The sequence below is a fragment of the Camelus bactrianus genome, chromosome 22 (genome assembly GCF_048773025.1).
Source record: "Camelus bactrianus isolate YW-2024 breed Bactrian camel chromosome 22, ASM4877302v1, whole genome shotgun sequence".
NCBI lineage: Eukaryota > Metazoa > Chordata > Mammalia > Artiodactyla > Camelidae > Camelus > Camelus bactrianus.
Genome location: NC_133560.1, coordinates 13,683,628 through 13,708,427, shown reverse-complemented (window position 1 = coordinate 13,708,427; position 24,800 = coordinate 13,683,628). Strand labels below are relative to the sequence as shown.

Sequence of the window (24,800 nt, the reverse complement as noted above, 5' to 3'; positions counted from 1 at the left end):
GCTGGAGGGCCACACTGGCAGCTGGAGGGAGGGATGGGGGAAGAGAGGAGAAAGAACCCAGATGTTCATGCAGTCCTGGCTGTTTACAATCTCGAGAGACCCCACCTAGAACTCTCCAGCTAAGCCTTTTCTGAGTTCCTGACCTATAGGACCTGTGTAGGATAGAACATGTTTAGTGTGGTTTTGAACTGCTGTGTTGGAGCTAATTTGTTATGCAGTAATAGATAACTGATACAGGAAGGGGTAGTGTTGCCCTCATTTTCAGGAAGAGGGAATCTGAGGCTCAGAAAGTGATTTAATGAAGGTGGCACAGCCACTCAGTGGCACAGCTGGAACTGGAACTTCGGCCCCCTGGGTATGGAGTCCAGCTCTGACCCCTGCATCCCTCCCAGGTGTCCCCTCCCACACGCACAGCAGACCCACCTTGTTCGCAGTGCTCCCCACTAAAGCCAGGCTGGCACAGGCAGTAGGGCTCCCCTCGATCTGAGACGTGGCACTGCCCATGGTGACACTTGAAGGCTGAGCAGGCGTTGGCAGAGTCATTCTTGTGGTCACACAAGGCCCCTCCGTAGCCCTCTGCACACTTGCACACGTACGAGGTCCCGGTTGCCACGCATTTCCCCTGGATGCAGCTGGGGGCAGAGGCGAGGATGAGGGGAACCAGGCAGTCAGTGCCGCTGGAGGCTTCTTCCTCTGTCCACACCAGCCAGGCCCAGGCTCTGTCCAGGGGTCCCGGAGCTGTGGGACCTTAGGCCCTCTCCATCCCATGGTCTGCCCTGCGCCAGCCTACTGGCTGAGCATCACCCAACAACCACTGCCAGCTGTGAGCCTGACGAGGCTGGCTTGTGGCTCTTTTACACCCAGGCGTCAGAACCCACATATCCAAGTGGCAAGTCACTGCGTGGAGGAACCTAAGCATTCGCCAAACATTTTAACTGCTCTGTCGTCTTAATGGATAACATGATTAGTCCTGTCACCACCACCACCACTTGCTCTGTGCAGGCACTGGGGTGAGTGCTTTGCACCTGGCATTGGTCTTATTTTCCACAACCCCCCTCCTCTGCGGTCCTGTGCAGTAGCTAGTCTTAGCCACATCTCATAGATGGAGAAACTGATGCCAAAGCCTGTATTCTTAATCGCAAGGTAGCATTCTCTCTACTGGGATGACATTCAGAGCAAGGATTCATCGTAGACATATTCATTATAGAGTCATACACGCTCCAGAGCTACCCAGGAAAGTCGGCTCCTTTCTAGCCGCCCTTCACTCCTGGTCCACAATATCATTTGCCAACTGGTTTAGCCAAGCCAATTACCAGTCACGGCTCTGGTGTTATTTTTGGCTGACTCAGATTTCTAAACACTGAGAATGCTGGATCTCTTCTATTTAGCACAAGGCCTGGCACACAGGAGGCCCTCAGTAAATATCTGAATAAATAATGAATGGCGGAGCCGTGAAGTGATTCGGCTGTGCGTGGCTACACACCCATGGTGCTTGCACAGGGCACTGCTGAGGGGACAGCCCAGTCGGGGACGAGATGTGCCCAGCTGCCAAGGTGCACGCGCGCAGGCGCCCCTCCTACTTTGCTGCAAGGCAGTGAGGGGGCTGCCGTGGCTTTGGACAGAGGATGTTTCCAGCAGGGCGCTTGCACATTGATGTCTCTGAGCAGGACCTGCTGTTTGGATGTGTAAGCTCCTGACCTGAGCAGCCCCACTCACATGGGCCCTGTCTGCAGGCTGACTGCTGTCCCTCCGGCTTCCATCAGTGCCCACTTGGTGGGCGGGGTGGGGGGCGACGTGGAGTCACTGACCTGTGGCCGAGGCAGGGGTCGCGGGCCTCCTGGTCGCACAGTGGGCCGGCCCAGCCCGGGTGGCACTCGCACACCATGCTGTCCTTCTCCACGGCACGGCACAGGCCGTGCCTGCACACGCTGCAGGACTTGCAGCCTGGAGAGACGCCCAGGGCCTGCGGCGGGAGGGCCTTGAAGTCCTGCAGCTCGTTGTTGATGCGCACCTCGTGGATGCAGCCGTGGAAGCCGCCCAGGGGCCGGTCCGTGCCCTGGCGCAAGGCCGAGAGGCCCGTGGAGGTGGGGATGCCTGCAGGAGGGGAGGCCCACATGCTCTAGGCAGGGGTTAGAGGGTGAACCACCTTCTTCCGCTGTCCCCGCCAGGCCTACGCAGCCCCCTGGTGCTGCCCCGCAGGAGAACACAGCAGGCGAGCTCGAGTTTGGGAGACAAGAGGGGCTTGGGGGAGCAGCCTCAATCCCTGGAACTTTGGGGATCTTCACTGGGAGAGGAGCTGTGCCCCTTCTGGGATTGCTCTGCGCCAAAGGCTTTCCTTGGACCAGCTGTTAACAACAACGCAGATTCCCAGGCCCAGTCCAGCCCTCAGAGCTGGGCTCCTTTGTGGGAAGTCTTGGGACTCTGTTTTTAACAAGCTGCTCTGGTGCCTTTTTTTGCACATGGCCCCAGGCTGTTTCAGGCCCAGGCTCTGCCAGACTGGTGGCTCCTCCTCTTTTTGGCCTTTGAATGACCTCAGACATGTTCCTCTGCACACATTAACTGAGCCTCACAGGGTCTGAAGAGGTGGCAGAGCAGAGGGAAGCCTGAATAGCCCCGTCTCCACCTCCTCCCTCACCATTCCGCCTTTACCTTTACTCATCTCCCCTGAACAACTTACAGTTCTCCAAAGGAGTCCTGCCCTCTCTCTTTTCCTCCCTATGACCTGGCTAACTAGTTGCCCTTTAGGGAGTAGCTTGGTTGTCACTTCCTCCAGGAAGCCTTCCCTGATTGGCTTTGGCAGTGAGTGCTGAGATGAGAGTGGGGAGCCCCACCGGTGGGCCTGGGCGTGGGTGCCTGAGCGCAGAGGGCAGGTGGGAAGTAGAGGTGGGAGGGGATGGGGCTTTACCTCCAAGGTAGAGGGGGCTGTTGATGCTCACTGCCGGCTGCTTCTGGAGCTTTCCCAGGCTCTTGGGGACTCCTTTGTCCACCACCAAGTTCAGGGTCTGGTTTAGCATCACCAGCTCCACGCTGTGAAACTGCCCGTCATTCACCGTCTCCACGCTGGGCAGGAGAGAAAGGGGACAGCCAGGGGGTTTGCTGAGTGCCTCCTCCAGCCGGGCTGTGAACTTGACTGGTATTACTTACACTTTGTTTTACTTTTTGTTTGGAAATAATTTCAAACTTAACATAAATTGCAAAAATAAAAACAGTACAGAGAATACCTATTACACCTATAGGTTCTCCTAGAAGTCCCATTTGTTTTACAGTTTATTTCCTTTATCTTACCTACTTCCATCGATACGCAGGCAGACCTCGGAGATACTGTGGGTTCAGTTCCAGACCACCTCCCACCTCAGTAAAGCGAGTCTCATGAATTTTTCGGTTTCTCAGTGCGTGTAAAAGTTATGTTTACATTATACTGTAGTCTCTTAAGGGTGCAATAGCATTTTGTCTAAAAAAATGTGCATATCTTAATTTACAAATACTTTATTGCTAAACAATGCTAACCATCGCCTGAGCCTTCAGGGAGTCATATAATCTTTTTGCAACAGTAACATCAAAGATCACTGATCACAGATCACCATTACAAACATAGTAATAGGGGAAAAGTTTGAAATATTGTCAGAATTACCAAAATGTGACACAGAGACACCAAGTGAACAAATGCTATTGGAAAAATGGCACCGATAAGACTTGCTCCACACAGGGTGGCCACAAACCTTCCATCTGTAAACAGTGTACTATCTCTGAAGCACAAAATAGCGAAGTGCAATCAAATGAGGCCTGCCTGTAAGGGTACTGAGTCAGGAATAAAAAACCTCCCAATACACAAACGTCCAGGACTAGATGACTTACTGCTGACTTCTACCACACATTTAAAGAAGACTTAATAAGAATCCTTCTCAAACTCTTCCAAAAATCAGAATAGGAAGGAACACTTGAAAACTCAGTTTACAAAACCAGACAAGAATGCCACCAGAAATGAAAATTATAGGCCAACATCCCTGATGAACATAGATATAAAGATTCTTCAAATATTAGCAAACCTAACTCAGCAATACATTAAAAGGATCATAGCCCATGATCAGGTGAGGTTTATTACCAGGGATGGATCAACACACAAGTCAGTGTGATACACACCACATTAACAAAATCAAGGGTCAAAATGATATGATCATCTCAATAAATGCAGACAAAGCATCTGACAAAATCTAACATCCATTTATGATAAAAACCTGCAACAAAGAGGGAACACTCCTCAACATAATAAAGTCCCTACGTGACAAGCCCACAGCTAACATCATTCTCAACGGTCAAAAACAAAGCTTTTCCTTTAAAATCAGAAACAAGGATGCCCACTCTCACCACTTACATTCACCAGAGTATTCAAAGTCCCAGCCTGAGCAATTAGAAAAGGAAAAAATAAAAGGCATCCAAATCAAAAAGAAGTAGAAATGTCACTATTTGCATATGATATGATATTATACGTAGAAAAACCTAAAATTTCCACTAAAAATCTGTTATAACAAATTCAGTAAAGTTGCAGGATATCAAATCAATATACAAAAATCAGTTGTATTTCTGTACACGAATAATGAATTATCAGAAAGAGGAATTAAGAAAACAATCCCATTTAACAACTGAATCAAACAGAATAAAATACCTAGGAACAAATTAACCAAGGTGGTAAATGACCTGAACACTGAAAACAGTGAAGACAGAAAGTGAAGAAGACACAAATGGAAAGCTCTGTCATGCTCATGGGTTGGAAGAATTAATATTGTTAAAATGTCCATACTACCCAAAGCAATCTATTCAATACAATTAGATTCAATGTGACCCCTATCAAAATTCCAATGGCATTTTTCACAGAAATAGAACAAGCAATCCTAAATCTGGGTGGAACCACAAAATACCCCCAAGAGCCAAAGCGAACTTGAGAAAGAAAAACAAAGCTGGAGGCATCACGCTCCCTGACTTCAACCTATATTATAAAACTATAGTAATAAGAACAGTATGGTATTGGCATAAAAACAGACACGTACATCAATGAGATAGCCTGGAAATAAACTCATGCATATATGGTCAACTAACTTACAATAAAGGAGTCCAGAATATATAATGGGGAAAAAACAGTTTCTTTGACTAATGGTGCTGAGAAAAGTGGACAGCCACATACAAAAGAATGAAACTGGACCACTATCCTACACTGTACACAAAAGTTAACTCAAAATGGATTGAAGACTTGAATGTTTAGACCTGAAACCATAGAACTCCTAGAAGAAAACATAGGCAGCAAGCACCTTGACATCCTTCTTGGCGATGAGTTTTTAGATTTGACACCAAAACCACAAGAAAAAAAAAAAACAAGTGGAACTACCTCAAACTGAAATGCTTCTGGGCAGCAAAGGAAACCATCGACAAAATAAAAAGGTAACCTACTGAATAGGAGAAACTATTTGCAAATCATATATCTAATAAGAGGATAATGTCCAAAATATATAAAGAACTCATACATCGCAATGGCAAAAACCCAAACAATCTGATTTTAAAAATGGGCAGAACATTTTAATAGACATTTTCCCAAAGGATTCATACAGATGGCCAACAGGGACATGAAAAGTTGCTCCACCTCACTAATTGTCAGGGAAATGTAAATCACAACCACAATGAGATGTCAGCTTACATTTGTTAGAACAGCTCTTATCAAAAAGCCAACAGATTACAGGTATCCCCAAGGATGTGGAGAAATGGGAACCCTCGTGCACTGCTAGTGGGAATGTAAATTGGTGCAGCCATTATGGAAAACAGTATAAAGGTTCCTCAAAAAAATAAAAATAAAACTACCATATGATCCAGCAATTCCACTTGTGGGTATTTGAAGGAAACAAAAACACTCAAAAAAAAAAATCTGCACCCCGATGTACACTGCGACATCATTTACAATAGCCAACACAGGGAAGCAACCTAAGTGTCCATCGATGGGTGAATGGATAAAGATGTGGTACATACAGGTACAGTGGAAGGTTATTCAGCCATAAAAAAGAAGGAAATCTCACCACCTGTGACAAGATGAATGAACCTTGAGGGCCTTATGCTAAATGAAGTAAGTCAGAGAGAGAAAGACAGATACCATATGACCTAACTTATATGTGGATTCTAAAAATAAAACCAAAAAGAAAAAACTCTGAGCTTGTAGATACAGAGAGAAGATTGGTTGTTGCCAAGGGTTGGGGGGAGGGTGGCTGAAATGGGTGAAGTGGGTCAAAAAGGTACAAACTTTCAGTTGTAAGATAAATAAGTCCTGGGGGTGTAATATATAGCATGGTGATGATAGTAATACTCTATTTATATTTGAAAGTTGCTAAGAATATAGCTCTTAAAGGTTCTCATCATAAGGAAAAAAAAAAAAACTACAGTGATGGGTGTTAAGTACACTTATTGTGATCATTTCACAATACATAGACATCAAATCACTGTGTTGTACACCCGAGACCAATATAATGTCATATGTCCATTACATCTCAATTGAAAATATTAAGGATTGATTCCAAATCAAAACATCCCATAACCTTGTCTGTGCCAGCAGGTGCTCGTGGGTTAACAGGTTACTTTCTTGGCACATCTTAACCAGGGTCTCCTGGAAATAATGCCTACAGCTGGTGGTTTTCAAACAGTGGAACCCTGGAGGTTTGGGGTGTGCGGTGATGAAGGCTGTCATTCCTCACCCCCATCTTGCAAATAACCATGGTTCCATTTCTACTTGTTTTTTTTTCCCCCCAAATTTTGGCCACTGAAGTAAAATGTCAATGGGAAAACGGCTCTGCTGCTACAAAAGAGAAAAAGGTTGGAAAAAACAAAACCAAACTCCAAAACAACCTGCTGTGAACTCTAAACGAGATGGTCCTACTGCGGTTCCAAGGCCCAGCAATTAGCCTCCTGGAAAGATGTTCAGGGATTGCAGGGGAGAGAAGGGGCTCTGGCAGTCTTCCTCGTTATCCACAAAGCCAGGTGGATCAGCATCGGGTGGGAGGGGGAGGCACTGGCTGTGTCAGAGCCAGGCTGGGCGGCTCCTGTCTGGTACTGGCAAGAGAATGTGTGCTGGCCAAAAGGGGCCCATAGAATTCTCTTCTGCTCTTAGTAGCTGTTGTGGCCATGTGTTGAATGCTTGACTATGCTAAATACTTGACCTGCACTCTCTGGACAACTACATGTAAATCAGTGACGTTAGAACACTCCCTCGCACCATACGCAAAAATAAATTCAAAATGGCTTAAAGGCTTAAATGTAAGACAATGCACTATAAACATCCTAGAAGAAAACATAGGCAAAACATTTTCTGACATAAATCTTAGCAATGTTCTCTTAGGGCCAGGCAATAGAAATAAAAGCAAAAATAAACAAATGGGACCTAATTAAATGTATAAGCTTTTGCACAGCAAAAGAAACCATAAGCAAAAGAAAATAGCCTACAGAATGGGAGAAAATATTTGCAAACGATGCGACTGACAAAGGCTTAATTTCCAGAATATATAAACAACTCATACAACTTAATAACAAAAGAACAAACAACCCAATCCAAAAATGTGCAGAAGACCTAAATAAGCAATTCTCCAATGAAGACATATAAATGGCCAATAGGCAAATAAAAAATGCTCAATATCGCTAATTACCACAGAAATGCAAATCAAAACTATAATGAGGTATCACCTCACACCAGTCAGAATGGCCATCACTCAAAAGTCCACAAATGATAAATGCTGGAGAGGGTGTGGAGAAAAGGGAACCCTCCCATGTGTAGCTTGGTGCAGCCATTATGGAAAACAGCTTGGAGCTTCCTCAAAAAACTAAAAACAGACTTACCATATGATCCAGCAATCCCACTCCTGGGCATATATCCTGGAGGAACTCCCCAATGTTCATAGTAGCACTATATACAATAGCCAAGACATGGAAACAACCTAAATGTCCATCAACAGAGGACCGGATACAGAAGTTGAGGTATATTTATACAATGGAATACTACTCAGCCATAAAGAATAAAATAATGCCATTTGCAGCAACATGGATGGACCTGGAGATTGTTATTCTAAGTGAAGTAAGCCAGAAAGAGAAAGAAAAATACCATATGATATCACTCATATGTGGAATGTAAAAAAAAAAAAAAAAAAAAAAAAGAAGACACTAATGAACTTATCTATAAAACAGAAAGACTCACAGACATAGTAAACAAATTTATGGTTACTGGGGGGAAAGGGGATGGGAAGGGATAAATTGGGATTTCGAGATTTGCAAATATTAACTACTATATATAAAATAAACTAAAAAACCCCACAAATTTCTTCTATATAGCACAGGGAACTATATTCAAAATCTTGTAGTAACCTATAATGAAAAAGAATATGAAAACAAATATATATGTACATGTATGACTGAAACATGCTGTACACCAGAAATTGACATATTGTAACTGACTATATATACTTCGACTAAAAAAAAAAACAAACCCAGGCAGGATGTACAATTTTTTGCTCCATTTTAGAAATGAGACCCAAGGCTCAGAGATTTAAGATGTCTAGCCCAGAGTCTTAAAGTGGAGGTGGTGTAGGCCAGAGTCAAATCCAAGCTCCCAAGGAATAGGACCTTGCACCATTGTGGGACGAAAGGTCATTCCTCTGCGCTGGGCACGCTCACCTGTATGCTGAGGTGTGACCACTAGGTGGTGACAGAGCCTCACAAAGAGTTTCTGGGATGCAGGTTAGGCAGCAGCCTGAGACCGCATCCCCGCACTACACAACTCCGCACTCCTGGACCATCAGAGCACAGCCACGCTCCATCTCTCGGCCCCAGCCTCCGTGCCCTAGCATGTGGGAGAGCGGGTTCTGGTGGGGCCCTGGCCTAGATCTGAATCCCAGCTCTGCCACTCATTGGCCTCTGTGTCTCTGGGCCAAGGACTCACCTGAGCATGAAGTTTCCCATCCCTAAAACAGGAGTTAGGATGCTTGCCCTGGGCTGTGACAAGGATCAGGTGAGAAAAGACCTGGCAATGGATGGGTTTGTGGTCATTAGGATGGAGGGAGAATGCACTGCTCGCCAAAGATCCTCTCCCGGGGTGTTTTAAAATGGCCAACATTTAAACCCTGAGGTATTTCACATAGAAACCCTGACTTTCTGGCTTTTCTTGAGAACTTGCCTTCCCACACAGCTGCATCTCTGCTGGAGCGGTGCCCTCCAGGCTGCCACAGTCCCCACCACTCCCCACTGAGACCCACTTTTCCCAAGTCTGACACCCCACTCAGCGCCTGGGCTTTGCAGACAGGTAAGCTGGCTCCTCAGACAAGTCTTGGAGCTGAGGAACAGTGCAGTCTGTCCCCACTCAGGAGCAGGTAGGGTGCAGTAGGGTTTTTGTGTTATGTCTCCTGGGCCTGGAATAGAACCTCACCACCTGTGACTCCAGCTGGGCACCCGCACGAGGGAAGCCACGGAACCCAGCTGCTCCAGGCCTGTATGTCCCTGCTGGGGTGCAGCGGGCAGGAGACTGCAGGCTGCCAGCTCCCCTGATGAGATCAGCCTCGGTTTGCCTCCCCGTCCCTGGCTCTGAGGCTGAGGCCAGAGGTCACTGCTGTGACTCTGGGGAGGAGGTCTCATTTTTAGGCTGGATGGCCTCCTGGTCCCACTGGCTGCTGCTCAGCTTGGCCTGTGTGCTCCACTAACCCCAGCCCCTCCCAGTGTGGCTTCCATTCATACTGATGGGGCCTCCCCCTGCCCAGAGTCTCCTCACTTCTCAGCTCAAACATTACCTCTTCCTCCAGGGAGCCTTCCCTGGTTCTCTAAGCAGAACCGTCTGCTCGTTCTTCGGGGTCCCCACAGCATGCACCGACGTCTCCTGCGAGACTTATTTTATTCTGCTCTTGCGACGGTTGCTTATTTACACATCTGCCTTCTTCCCTGGACTGTGTTTTGCTGAGCTCTGTGGTCCCTGTGCCTAGCCCAGGACCCGGCCCATACGAGATGCCTGAGAGAGGTTTCTGAGCGAGGTAAAGAGCGTGCTATTAGGGCAGAATCAGGGCTGCTAAGAGAAAAGTATTTGGAAGGAAAACCATTTTTAATACGAGATTCCTGGAGACTTGGGCCCTCTGATTAAGAGCTGAAGGACACTAAATATCTGGCACCAGGCTTGGCATGAAGACCCAGGCAAGGACATCCTTTACTTGGTCCCTTCCATGGGTAACAGAAGGGGCGTGGGGGCCTCCTGAGGACCACCTGCTGTCACCCGACTCCCTGACAAGGACTGGAGATGGTAATTCTCCGGGTTCCCATTTCTTTCCTCCCGCCCTGATTTAGGCCACAGCAGAGTGTTCCAGCATTCCTACCAACAATGTCACCCCTTCAGCAAACCACCCCCACCAACAGCTAACGTCAGTGGGAAGGGCGAGGCTCTGCTGGGGGAGGTCCCCAGGCTCTGGGCAGAGCCCAGCTGCTCTGACCTAGCTGTCACCTTCTTGTCCTTGATAGAGGCCAAGCACACCATCAATGCCCAGCCCTCAGCATCACCCCCGGAGGCTCATCCACAGTCCGCCAGGGAGAATGCGGAGGGAAGACGTGGGGTAGCTTGTCCAAGCCCGATGTTTGGCGTCAAGCTGCCCTGGCCCTGCCCGCGGGCTCTCTGTCCCCTCTAGTTCACCCACGGACAGCAGCTCCAGGACACATGTTAGGAGGCCCTGGCTCCAGGAAACTCTGAGGCCACTGGGATGTCCATGGTCCCTGACTGTCCTAACCCAGCTGGTCTTCCCTCCAGCCACCCTCTGCTGGGAACCTTCTACTCTGGTCAATTCCTTTTCTTTGTCCCTCAGGCTTGTCACTGCTGTCCTCTCAGCCTGCTCGTCCATTACTCTCTCTACTCACAGAAATTCTTCCCTTTCTTCAAGACCCACCAAATGCCTCCTCCTCCAGGAAGGCTTCATGGGTAAGCTGGTATTTCTCAGACTTGGACATCAGAATCCACCAGAGGGTCCTTAAAGCAGGTGGCTGGGCCTGCCCCCAGAGCTCTGGGCAGCAGGCCTGGGGAGGGGAAGTCTGAAGGTGTGCATTTCTAACAGGTTCCCGGGTGCTGCCCCGGGACCTCACCTCCAGGACCCTGGTCTGAGCAATGGTTTACAACTGGTTTGCTGCCGGCATATTGGGGGGCCTTTGTGTGTGAAGGAGGAAACGGCTCCTTCCAGCTCTGTAGGGCAGTTTTGTTTCCGTGGATTTAGCATTACTGAGTTCTGTGTGAAGTTTTGACTGAAGAATGAATCTAGTTACCGGTAAACAGGGCCGCTCCTCAAGAATCCCAGTCAAATGTGCTCTTTGCTTCCAGAGGGGAGCGGCCGGCCTCTGGATGGGGGTCTCTCTCACATCCCGTGCTTTTCCCCCAAGTAACGGCTCTCCTTCCCAGGAGGGTTTATGTGATTTTAAGTGTAACACAATCATTTCTCATTTGAATAGTTACTTTTATAAGTATCACAAAAATATAACTAAAAATAATTTTTAAATGTTAATAGTTTAGAATTCTTTTTACTGAGTAGACAAAAAAATGTAACATATCGAACGAGCAGGACTGTGATTTCACAGATGATACGACTCAAGATGAAGCTAAATTTAAGAAAGGAGCAGATTTAACGCTGACGGAAGGCAGCGTGTTAGGTAATAGCCCAGCTGACATACTGGTAACGTAGAAATCAGGGCGAGGGTTGGAAAGACGGAAGTTTAGGACAAAGCGTCCTTCAGAACGGTTTGAAAGTCACTGAAGGAGTAGTTCTGCGCCCTCAGTGCCCTGGAATTTCCTCCCCTTCAGTTACATGCTAATCTCCCCCTGTTTTCTTCCTTAAACTAATGAAAGATTAGGATGACATTTTGAAAAGGGCATCTCATTAAGCAGCCTCGTCCCCATTGGAGCACAGACTCCAGCCCAGTAGCCAGCTGGCCATTTATCTTATGGTAATGAGGTGTCATCTCCCCACAGGCTCTGCCTTCCTCCCTTCCTGTCCTGCTCTTCCTCTGGCTCCCACCCACCACTGGGTACCAGCGGAAAGAGTGTGTGTGGTGGGGAGGAGAGGCACCCGGCGTCTCCTTGCTGGGCTGGAAGCAGGCGGGAGGATGCGGGGGCCCATGCAGTGGAGGGGGGACCGCGGTCCTCACCTGTACACCGTGGTTGGCGGGGAGCTCAGGCTGTCGTAGACGAGCCTCACGTGGCCCTGGTATAGCTCCAGCGCCAGGGGGTCGTTGTCCCCCTTGTAGAGAAGGATGCCGTTGTCCTTGTCAGTGGCCACCTGGAGAGAGGCACGAGGGTCAGGGCTCCCCTTAGGCCTCGCCTCCCCGTCCCCACCTCACAGAGCCCTCTCCCACGTGGCATCCTCTGAACGAACCCCGGATCCGAGTTCATGTCCTTATGTCCTCCTCCAAATCTCGTCTGTAAGTTTCCGCAAGGAGGGCCTATTCTTAAGCCTCTAGTGAATGCTGATCGAGCAATTCAGCAAATACTTATGAAGCACCCATGGTGCGCTACTATGTTTTTATGTAAGAGCGTGTGTGTGTATAGCTGTATATTTATACATGACATGTATCACATATAATTATATGCACATATGCATGCCAGGAGCCCTGAGCTTTAATCTGGCCTCTCTCTCAGGGCCTTAGTCTCTCTGTATAAAGTATAATAATAATTATAGACAAAATACTAAGCACCACTATCTAATTCAGTATTTACTATGAACTAGCCACAGTGTTAAGAATCCTCCGGGGAATTTTTTTAAAACACCAGTTGTCTGGGCTTCACCCCAAACCAACTACGTGCAAATCTCTAGGGGTGGGGCCCAGGCAAAGATAAGAAGTCCCCCAGGAGATTCTAATGTGTTGCCAAAGCTGAGAAGCACCGGTTTCAGAAGCTGCTGCCCTGGGCCCTGGGCTGCAGCGGTGGGGCTCTCTGACCCGCCTGTGGGCCCCCACCGCCTGGCACAGGAGCAGCTGAAGGAGCAGATATGGAGCAGGTGGCTGAATAGGACATCAGGGTGTCTGGGGCACTGGGTGCTGCTCTGATGAGTTGGGACCTAACAATTGGGTCCCTGGGTATGTAGGACTGAGGGAGGAAGGCAAGAGGGTGATGAGGTGTGGTGGAGGGGGTGGTGATGTCAACCAGAGCTTCCTTCTTGTGTGTGCTGGGGGTCAACTCCCATCTCAGAGGCTGGTCCACTGGGCTGTAGGCTCCACAAGGTGAGGTCGTGAACTTCTGTGCATCTATGCAACCCTAGTGCCTAGAATGGTACCTGGCAGGTATAGATGCCCAGTGGATCTCTGCTGAATGAATATGTTCTCACATAGGCTGAAACCTGGGTTATCGTGGCCATAACCAGGAGGAGGGTAGGGCCACTTATTGGCCTGCACCCTCTAGCTGTGTCTCGGGGGTGCCCCTCCCCAGCAAGCCTGTGAGCAGGGGCCTGCTTTCTCTATCACACACTTCCCTTCTCTCCTGCCCCCCCAAAAGCATTGATGTCACCCAGAAGTGCAGTTTGGAATAACTGTACTCAGGCCCCCAGGTAAGGAATCTGAAATAAGTTAGCTGGAAAAGAATTTGGTTCATACCAAATGGTTTTCTGTTCTCTGAAAAATGTCCTGCCTGCTTATGCCTCTGGGCCTTTGCACATGCCGTCTCTCAGGCTCAAATGCACCCTGTTTTGATCCTGCACTGTCAGCCCCTCACCCTCCCACCCCTTTCCAGGCAAACTCCTACTCATCCTTCACATCCCAGCTTAGTTGTCACTGCCTCTAGGGAGCCTTCCCTGATTCTTCCCAATAGGCTGGGATCATTGCCCCGCCTATATGCTCCCACAACACCCGGGGTTGTCACTGTTCCTTTTCCTGTCATCCTTCCCTGGGCAAGGGGCTTTGCCAATCTTGTCCACCACTAAATCCCCATTGCCAGCACAGTGTCTGGCATATAATAGTTGAATATTTCCTAGAGAAAAGAACGAATGAGGCTGGAAGGGGGGGCTGCTGTCTACAGAGCCTTCTGGACAGAGCTGGTCCAGATCCCCCAAAGCTGAGTGTTGTCCTTGACAACTGGTAGGGAAGGGGGCAGGACTGCTACCATCTGGGGCATCCCAGCTGTCCTCGGAACAACCAAAGCTTGGGGGCACGCTGGGGTCCTTCCAAAGGCAGGGTGGGTGGGGCGCACCTGCAGGGAGATGTTGGCCTGGGGCCGGACCTTGGCAGAGGCCAGTTCCACATAGGAGTCCTTGCCCACGAAGTTGACGGTGATGAGCTTCTCGCACCTCGGGCCGGCGAAGCCCGGCGGGCAGCGGCAGGTGGGCTCCTGCTGCACCACAATGCACTGGGCCCCGTTCTGGCACTCGTACTGGTCGCACGGGCTGGTCTGCAGCAGGACCATGGGCGGGGGGTGCTCACAAAAGAGCCCACTGGAAGGGAGGTAAGGAGAACGGGGGGAGGAAAGGCAGGGGGATGGTGAGAGGAGACATCAGGTTATTTGGGCCAAAGAGCTGCTAACATAGAAGGTGGCACAAGATGGGAACTGGGACTAGTTCCAGCCCTGCCACTGAATGGGCCAAGTCCTTTTCCTTCGGTTAGCCCAGATTTCCCATTTTTAAAGTAACGGGGTTGGACTGGAGCACAGGTCTTCAATTTCAGTGTCATCAGAATCGCCTGTGATGAATTTGTTGAGTGCAGATTCTCATCCAGTCACGGATGAATGGATAAACAAAATGTGGTATATACACACGATGGAATATTACTCAGCCTTAAAAAAGGAAGAGCATTCTGACACAGGCTACGATATGGATGGACCTTGAGGAGATTATACTAAGTGAAATAAACAGTTACAAAAAGACCAATTCTGTTTAATTCCACTCATATGAGATACCAAGAGTGGTTAAACTTTTGGAAGCAGAAAGTAGAACGGTGGTTGCCAGGGGCTTGGGGATGGGAAACAGGAGAGATGTTCCTGTTTAATTGGATGCAGAGTTTCGATCTGCAAGATAAAAAGAGTCCTGGAGCCGGATGGCGGTGATGGTTGCACAATATGAAAGTACTTAACACTACTGAACTGTACACTGAAAAACACTTAAGATGGGAACTTTTGTGTTATGTGCATTTTACCACAATAAAAAAATTTTTTTAAGTGTGGATTTCCAGCTCCTCTGCCCACTTCCCCCTCTTCCAATTCTAATTTAGTAGTTCTGGGGTGGGCCTCAGAAACTCATACTTTCACAAGCCTCTGATGCAGATGGTCTTAATCAGGCTTAGGAACCAACTGCCTTGAGAACTCTTGGTTTCTCCCAGGCTCACGTTCTCAGAACCTGTGACCAAGGCTTGTGACCAAGTTGCACAGTTGGATTCAGGCCATCCATGAGTACTGACTGATGTACACACAACTGTCTTGCAGTCTGACCCCTCCTTAGGTGCGGTCCCCGCCTCTTCCCAGGCCCTACTGAGCCCTTCCCTTCCAGGCAGTGTGGGAGCTAGAGCTGGAACCCACATACCCCTTCCACATACTTCACAGACATCAGACCACCTGGCCAGTGTCCCTCATCTCCCCTTTCCCTCCTGACTTCACGGATTCCAGTGACTGACCCCAAACTCTCCCATTCACCTCCACTTTTCTGCCATTAGGGCACCTTGGTGGATGGATTGATTGATTGCTTGATAATTTTAGGGGGAGGTAATCAGGTTTATTTGTTTATTTTTTAGGTACTGGGGATTGAACCCAGGACCTCGTGCATGCTAAGCATGTGCTCTACCACTGAGCTACACCCTCCTCCCCAGGGCACCATAACGTTTGTTTTCCAGCTAGTGTGGCCATGTGGCTACCACCCCGGCTTTGCAAGCTGGGCTCCAAAATGGTGGCATCTTCCATTAGGTGGAACCACACCCAAGCTTGTCATTACACGAGCTGGACCCTAAGTCCAACTTCCACGCGGTTGCCCTGGGTAGCTCTCGTTTCCATCTATAGCATGGGGTTAACAACGTCTGTGCTGGGACTTGCTAGGGCTGAAGAAGGTTTAGGGGAATGAAGGCACCACGGAGACCTGGGGTTTGGGCTGCTGCCCCCTGCCCGGCTCCTTCCCGAGGGGCCCCTCCACCATACCTGAAGCCCTGGGGGCAGGTGCACGTGTAGCCGTTGACCGCGTCCACGCACTGGGCCCCGTGGCGGCACCTGTGGGCCGTGCAGTCGTCATTGTCCACCTCACAGAGCTTCCCGCTGTAGCCAGGGGGGCACTCGCACCTGGAACAGAGCAGAGCGAGGCTGTTCCGTGGCCCTGCTGGCCTCCAGGCAGCCTCTCCTCTCTCCCCTACCTGCCCATGTACCCAAGCTCCCTCAACTCCTGCAGGCTCCCTAAAGCCAGGCCCACACTCCATCTCACGGGCTGTCCAGGGCCTCTGGTCCCTGCAAGCCTACGTCTGCCTGCCTTACCTGGGGCATCTTGTGTCAGGAGCCAGGCTGAGGAGCGCAGGGCTGCAACACACAAAATCTGGCTTGGATCTGCCACTGTCTACTCAGAACTAATGATGTTCAGCCAGGCACCGGGCTAAGCACCTTTCATGGAACGCCATGTTTGAGGCCTCCCAGCACCCTGCGAGGGAGGGTCTGTCCCCCTCCAATGCCAGGAGGAAACCAGGACTCCGAGAGAGAGCTGCGACTTCTCTGAAGCCCCCAGAGCTTAACGATCTTTTGTTTACGCTTAGGTGTGCCAGACCCTGCTCTCAGTGTTATCAGCCGCTCTTTACCTCTCTGTGTTTCAGTTTCTTCACATTTAACAGGAACTGATGATCAGTAACTCCACCTCTTAGGGTGGTTTTAAAAATTGAGTGATACAGCCCGTGTGGGGCACTAGATCCACACTGGGTAATCAGTGTGATACGTAGAGGGTGCTGACAAGGATGATGGAGACGTGATGCTGCGGGTGCTCCCTTGGAGTCTACCCTATTGCTTGTTCGCTTTTTTCCCCCAGAGATTTGGGCTGGGATACGAAGGGGGAATGCCCCCACCCTTGATAACTGCCTCCTGATCTCCAGGTGAGAGGATGGGCATACTGGCCCCACCCAGGCTCTGCAGGCTGCCCTGCCCCCTCTGAGGAGCCCGGCATCTCCACCGCATCCCTGCTGGGCCAGCTTTCAACCCGGCCAGGGAAGGCTGCTGCAGCTGGCCTCCCCGAGACCATGCATCTCTGGGCTCCTCTGTCCGGGGCGACACTGTGCCCAAGTCCTAGCAAGAAGCAGACCATAGACCACCTTACTCCCAGGGGCTGAGGCACACAGGAATACAAAGGCTTCCCGACTCTTCTGCCTCCTGCAGGGCCTGGAGTCTGCACACCCCTCTGGGCTCCCTGGCTGAATTCTGTCTGGCAGAGTGTAAATGGTACCCACAGCCTGTCCAAGTCAGGAGGAACCACGGACAGGCAGGGGGAGGTGTGGTGCAGGTGGCCGAGGTGGAGTGGGAAGTGAGACCCTGGAATACTTCTGTGACAAAGGAGCCTGACTGGGGAAACACTGGGACAAACGGATGGTCCTCCCTCCTCCCTCTCTAGGACAGATAGAGAAGTGGGTTGGAATCGCAGTTCGATCCTGGCATCTCTGGGGTTGGCAGAACATGGTGTGTGCTATGGATTCACAGCAAAGGAAGATACTCAGGGGGTGGGGGTGTCCCTGGAAGGGGGGCAGTTCGCCAGTCTGAGGGTTTACTGGGCCTGTATCCCAAAGCTGTGAAATCTGCATGATCTGACCTGTAATAACCTTTGCTTATTTGATGGCTAAATCTGAAATATGTAACCTACTTCTGCACCAGAAGGTGCAAACTTTCACATCTTCGCCCACATTCCTTCCTACCCTTTCAAAGAAACAGATCGGGAATGCCTTTGTGGAGGCATGTGCTTCACACACCTCGGTCCAGGCCTCTGCTAATGGTAAACCCGGCCCCGGACGGCATTTGTGTTTGTGTCTCCCGAATTCTAACAAGAACCCGCAGAGCAACTCAAGCTGTACGCGCTTCTCCAAGGCAACAGTCGCTGCTCGCCACGTACAGGGTAAAACCCAGGCTGTTAAGCACGGAGTTCAAGGCTACGGAGGAGAGTTTCCTGAGGAACCAGGGAAGCCACGCTCACTCACAGCTGAAGCTGCGGAGGTCTGAAGGCAGATGTGTTGACAGCCTTCCTTTTTTTTCCCCAATGCTACAGCCCTCTCCACACCTGCGCTCTTCAAACAAAACACCCAGGGATCTTGTTAAAGTGCAGCTTCTGATGCGGGGAATCTGGGCGGGGCCTGGGAATCAGCATTCCCAACCAGCTCCCATGAGATGCTGTCGCTGCTGGATCACGGACCTCACCTCCAACAGCAAAGATCTGCACATCATTTCCTCAGCAGCTAAAGACAAGCGTCCGATGGTGCAGCCTGCATCCCCCGTGGTCCTCAAAAAGTTTCACCCTCAGCTGTTTTTCCACAGTGTAAGGCTTACACAGTTTTGGTATGCATTTGACCTACTGATTCTGGACAAGAGGGAGTAACCAAGTCACAGCCTCGGTTCCAGGGAGGACATCGGGAGTCTCTGGAGTCAGCTAAGGAATCACCCAGGCCCGGACTGACCTGCATCCCTTTCTGTGTATGTGTGTGCTGGCTGCGTGCTCCACCTTGCTTCGCCTCCGCCCCACAGGGAAGGTGGGTAACAGCCTCGACATCCTAAGGTTGCTGAGTGTTGGATGAGGCAGTGCGCCGTGCCTGACACAGAGGGAGCGCTCACTGCCGGCTGGCCACTGCCATCTTGGTTTCTGCTACTGTTGTTTTCAGTGTTTATGGGCAGCATGCCTTATCATTTTCAGGGCTTCAGTATATGATTATTTCTGTGTTCAGTACTATCTGTCCTGCGCAGCTGAGGCCTCATTTGGACAGCATACCAGGAAATCTCTGAGGACAAACACCTTCAAACTTGGGCAAAGGCTGCACTGACTTCATGCCTCTTTTGTTAATGTCCCTGATACCTGCTCTGGGGATGTGAGTTGTTATGGTGACGGCAGGGGAGGGGGATAAAATTATAAAATGTTGCATTGGGAGAAGGGACTTTTGATTTACATGCATCTTAATTTAAAAAAAAATCAACATTATTGAGTTGGCCTGTGGACCTTTTCAAGATTCTAAGAGACACTGTGCATAAATGTATTATCTCAAGATTTTGAAAGCTATACTGGTTTCTTTCTATTCTACATTGCCCTTGAACTCAAGGGGTCCTTAGCACCCCGATCCCAGACCTGCATCCTGGACCACTTCTGACCAGTCCTCGTGCTGGGTGTGCTTGTCCAAGCCAGCATCCTTGAGCTTGCTGCCCCGTCAGCATGGAGCGAATGTCACTGATCTCTTTCCATCCAAGGATATCCCACCCATTCTGCGGAGCTCAGATGCCCAGTGAGCACCACTGCCCCTCCCTAGGCACACCCAAAGCACTTTGCCTGTCTGCCTGGCCAGCTTGGCTTTGGGTCCAAGTTTGTGTTTTAAGCATGTCTTCCCTCCCTTTGGCTCTGCCTTCGGTTAAAAAGCAGCCCCGATCGGAAGTCAAATCCCGGAGTGGGAAAGGCGGGCAGTGGTGTCCCTCACCCTCACTCAGACTCAGGTAGCTCGATGACCTGAAGGCCCCCCGGCACATCTCTGAGGGAACGGGAGAAGATAAGGCAGACTTGAAGGAGGGTGCAGGACCAAAGGGTCGCAGCTCCCTGTGCTCCCTCTGATGCCAGAGGTCCTCGCGTGCCTCTCTCGTTTTCCCTGGCTTTGTGGTTTCCTCTAGGCTCGGGATGTCCAAAGGCGAGAGGAAAACACAAGACGATGTGCTCGTGGTCCCCTCTCGCCCTCACCTTCTCTAGACTCTTCTCCCTCCTGTGGGGTGGGGTCCCCCTCCTTCTCTCAACCCACCCCAGTTCTAGGCATCCTTCAGCAGTCACTTCACATCCCACCTCCTAGGGTAGCAGGGCTTCCTTCTCTGCTCCAGAAGGTTCTTCTCCCCTCTCCTCCAAACCCCAGCAACACTCAGAACCAGAATTCAGGGATCATAAATTCTTTCTCTTCTAAACCTTTGTTTTGTGTCAAACTTCCCTCCCCCAGGTCCAGGTCAAGGGCCTCGGAGGGACTCAAAGACCTCTTGCAGTGCCCACCACCCTCCCACAGCGAGGATGTGGGCACTGGTAGGGGGGCTAGCTGGGAGATAGCAGCCGGGAACCTTAATTCCTAGACTCTAGGATTCTAAGAGTTCACAGGTTCAAGTTTTGAAGACTATGAATCTAAGAGTCCACAGTGCTAAGCTGCTAAGATTCTGTGATTTTTAGCAGAAAAATGTCAGAATGATGTCAGCAGTCTGGGGCTTCCTAAGATCCTGGGTTGCCACCAAGCCCTAAGCTTTGCAGTGTAGAATCATAGTCCCAGATCCCGAGGTCTGAGAGCTCTCTGCAGTGACTGAGAGCTGGACAGATGGAGCATGATGACAGCTCCTGCGGCCATGGAGACCAGAGCCTGAGCATCTGTGCTCCAGAAGCTGGAGATGCCACCAGATGAAAGGCTGGTTGGGATTCTCTGTAAAGACTCACCAGCACGGGCACCGAGCTCCCGTCCCTCACCCCTAGGGGTGACCCTGTGGGATCACTTCGGGTGCCTTTACCGAGGGCTAATTTGAGGTCCCCCCAGGTGCTCTGGTCCTTGCCTGCTCCAAACCCTGATTCCCTGGTACTAGAGTCCCTCACCCCTACCACCCAGTGTTGGACAGAGCCTGCTGGGGAGCGGGGAGGCAGCTGCGTGTGGAGGGCAGCCTTGGGGGTAGAGGAGAGTGTTCTTGGCCAAAAGGTTCTGGGATGTCCCCACCAGGTTAGAAAACCCAGGACTTGAGGGCCTCAAGATCTTCTCCAAAAGAAGCAATGGGAGGAGGTGGGGACAGAGCCCAGAGGTGATCTCCCAGGGGTGCCATTTGATTCTGAGGCTCCAGAACTGGTACCTTCTCCTGAGGCGGCCTCTCCACCCAGCCTTAGAACTGCTCGGGTGCAGCCCTGGCTCCTACAGGCCCGGCTGCTCGCCGTGGAGATGGGACAGCTCTGCCAGCGCTCCCTCCCCCCATTCCACTCCCACCCGTGTTCCCCAACACACACAGGTGCACAAGCTGGCACACTTGCCAGAGGGCAGAGTGCTGTGAAGGCTGCACACGGGGAAGAAGACTGAACACCCTGGGACTCGGCTTCCTTTGTGGGATTGCCTTACTATACCAGCTCCGGAAACGAGAGCTGTGCTGGGAGGGAGGGAGGGAGGGGGAGACGTCTGGGAAGGGGATCTCTCTACACACACACACACACAGTGAGAGAGGAGAGGACAGAGACAGAGGCTTAGAAAGAGAAACACCCACAAAGAGACAAAGACTGACTGGAGAATTAGACCATGACTAGTCAGAGGTACAGACAATGATACGGTAACAGCAGAGAGGTAAATAACAGGCAGAAAGAGAAAAAATAATATGGAGGGAGCCCAGAGCCTCTGCGTCCAACCCAGACTGCTGGAGCCGAGTCCTTGGGACCCTGTGCTGGGGCATGAATGAGCCTTACCTGAATCCTCTGTCCAGGGAGATGCACTTTGCTTCATGCTGACAGAGGTTCAAGCCGGGCACGCAGTGGTCAATCACCTCATCACACAGCTCACCTGGTGGGGTGGGCAGAGAACCCAGGCATCAGGCAGGGTACTGGCTAGAAGGTCAGGAGGTCATGGGCATGACCTTGGGTGGTGCTTGCGTCTTTTTTTTTTTTTTTTTCACTCCACACACCATTTATGGAGCACCTCCTGTGTGGCAGCACTGTGCCAGGTGCTGGGGACACAACAGTGACCTGGTCCTGTTCTCTCCTGTGGCGGGGGTGGGGGTGGGGAGGGGCGGCAGACTACAAATAAGCAGGCAATGACAACACAGAGCTGCCAGTGTGAGTCCAGGGACACGCGGTGAAGCCCAGAGGCTTCCCGGAGGAGCAGACATGGCTTAGCAGCACCTTCCACCTGGTACAGATAAGTAAGCCTCTTGGATTTTCTCAGAGAAGAAAACATGAAAGGAATGCGATGTTCTGGTCTCTGGATACATTCCTTTTGAAGTTCACAGTGCCAGACAATGCCAAATGGGTGGGTCATAAATACCCAGGGATCTAGGCCTGCCTGTAAGCCCTGAAAAACTCACAGCACCTGCAAGTTTTCCCGGAATGTGGGCGGTAAGAGGGGCTGGCAGCGGTGAGGTCGCTGGCAGGTGCACCTCTGAGCTTTGGGTGTCCTCAAATTCCACCCGGTCAAGTCAGGTGGAAAGTGATCTAGGAAAACAAACTCCTAGCCAGGGAAGTTTTCTCAGAGGGCAGGTGTGAACAGAAGAAGGCTGCCTGGACCATGGCTCCGGGGGGTCAGGGTGGAGGAAGGTCCTGAGGGTGGCTGGGGAGTAAATGAGTGACCGACAACAGCCCTGGGGTCTGTTCTCTGCTGTGCTGGGGACAAGCTGACCCCCACCCTGTCCTCATTTTGCCCCAGCCTCTCGGGACCACAGAGGCTGCTATGTGTTTTATAAGCCTCCTCCTCTTCCTCATCTCCCAGAGAGATGTGATCTCTGTGTGGGACTTCTGGTATTTTCTGGGACAGACAAAACCACAACATCCCATTCTCAGGAACCAAGTATGACAAACTAGGAGTGCGTCCTGGTCAGCTGCAGACACGGGCAGGAGACCACTTGCATAATCCCATCTCCCCTCACCCCTGACCATTTGCCCACCATCAATTCAGTTCAAGTCCTTCCTCTGCCCAGAGCCTCTTCTGAGCTCCTATGCCTTCTGCTGCGATTTTTACTCTCTTCTGGTACTCAGCGATTCTTCTGGACCAACGACTTAATTCTATATGATGATTCCTCTCATCTCAGGAAGACCAGAAGCTCTTGTCACTGAGGGCAGAGCTTAGACTGCTCGGTACCTCTAGTGGCTAATGTGATGTTCTGCATACAGAAAGAGTTGCTTGTTGCTAATTTAAACAGTTCCACCCTTGGGAGACGGAAGATGTATGTCATAAGGAGGGCAGACTCTCAGCAGGTGTCCCTGCACTTTCTCCCACACTGAGCCTTCTCTGGGACCCCAGGAGGCCTAGGATTAAGTGGAATAGATGTTTTTCTCAGTTGGTCCTGGCACACCCCTGTGGTCCCAAGAGTGTGCTCGGCTGGGATATCTGGCTACTGGGCTGGAGGCCTGCATCAAGGTACAGGATCTTGAGGGGCAGTGGGGGCTACTTGGCTTCCTTCTCTGCAGGCCTCAAGACTGCTTCTATTCATCCTCCACGCCTTCCCATCTCCCACCTCATTCTTGACATCAGATTCCAATAGGCTAGGGTGTGGGAGTCCCTGGGCCGCACCATCCTTATTTGCATTCTTGCCTTTGGCTAGCGTTTCTCAAAATACGTTTCTTGGAACACATATTGTCTGGGTTGGCAAGGGTATTTCCGGGTAGGGTAGGAGGGAAGCTCTGAGATCAAATGAGTTTGGGACCTGCCGGGTTAAACAAAGTTAAATGGCTTTCTTTAAAGCAAGAATCATGGGAACCTCTAACATGCTAATTTGTATCATGTTGCTTGGAGAAGAGGGTTATTATTATATGCAGTGCTTCCCCAATTTTTTTTTTTGCCCTTGGACCCTCTTCTTTGAAGAATTCATAGAATTTATGGAGTTCCAGTTTGAGATATGCCACTTTAGGTTGATCTTAGAACAAAATCTGTGTTTACACCACTTGGTGGCATTTTGCTTTACAATCTTACAGCACATGTAAAGTCCTCATTAGCGGCTCTTAATACAAAAGATAAAGGTGTTGTGTTGTGGGGTGGGCGGGTACAGAGATTACCCTGAGGGGGCGCCTCCTGTGGGGCGCCTTCCTTTACTCTCCAGAGGGGTTGGCGTCCTCTGTGATCCCACCAACCCCTGGGCTTACCGGTATTATGTTCTCATTCTGTCGAATACATCTCTCTCCCTACACTTGTTATTATGGGAGGGAACTTTGTCTTGCTCATTTCTGTACCCCCAGCTCCTGGCAGAGTGTCTGGAAAATGCAGATTTCCAGAGAAAGGTGACCAGACCTGAACAAAGCATGGCCACAGTGCAAGGGCCTGTCTGCTGGCCTCAGCCACCGCTGGGGCTCCGGGGTTCCCAGGGGAAGGGATGCACACCAATTCAAGGGCCCTGGGAACCCGCTCCAGGTGGGAAGGAGCTAGTGACCTGCTGGGGGGGCGGTGGGGAAGCGAAGGGAAGAGAGAGGGCCTCTGGGCAGCCCCTCGTGGCCTAGTGTGGGGCTTGGGGGCTTCAAGTCTTTGTCCACCGGAGGAAAGGAAGGAGGTGGAGGCCTTGGAGGAAGCTAAGAAAACGGTATTCCTCCAGCGCATGACCCGCCGGCCCCACTGCCCCCCTGGGCCCGCGCAGGCGCAGGCGGGTGTCGGGACCTCACCTGTGTAGTTGGGTGGGCACACACACACATAGTTGTTGACCCCGTCCACGCATGTGGCGTTGTTCTCACAGTCGTTGTCCTCACAGTCGTCCGGGTTGATCTCACACCGCTGCCCCTCGAAGCCCAGGGGGCAGGAGCAGCTTCGGGGGATGCGTGGGTGGGGAAGAGGGGAGCCAGGGGTCCGGGAGGTGGGGGGGGGTTGGAGCGGCAGAGGGAAAGGTGCAGGGTGGGAAGGAGAACCAGTCAGGTTTCTCCCCCGGATGGAGGCCCAAGACGGTACTTTGGACACCCGGG

General features: G+C 50.8%; 1 protein-coding gene across 1 annotated transcript in view; it reads right to left on the bottom strand.

Annotated features, from left to right (window-relative positions):
• Positions 1-24,800, bottom strand: part of SLIT3 (slit guidance ligand 3) — a 583,328-nt gene that overhangs the window by 5,982 nt on the left and 552,546 nt on the right. The window contains exons 28-35 of the mRNA XM_074350310.1: positions 24,507-24,646; positions 21,612-21,705; positions 16,139-16,276; positions 14,213-14,453; positions 12,181-12,311; positions 2,906-3,060; positions 1,809-2,094; positions 424-632 (exon numbers count right to left, since the gene is read on the bottom strand). Coding sequence (XP_074206411.1) covers positions 424-632; positions 1,809-2,094; positions 2,906-3,060; positions 12,181-12,311; positions 14,213-14,453; positions 16,139-16,276; positions 21,612-21,705; positions 24,507-24,646 — 1,394 coding nt within the window. The remainder of the gene's footprint in view (positions 1-423; positions 633-1,808; positions 2,095-2,905; positions 3,061-12,180; positions 12,312-14,212; positions 14,454-16,138; positions 16,277-21,611; positions 21,706-24,506; positions 24,647-24,800) is intronic.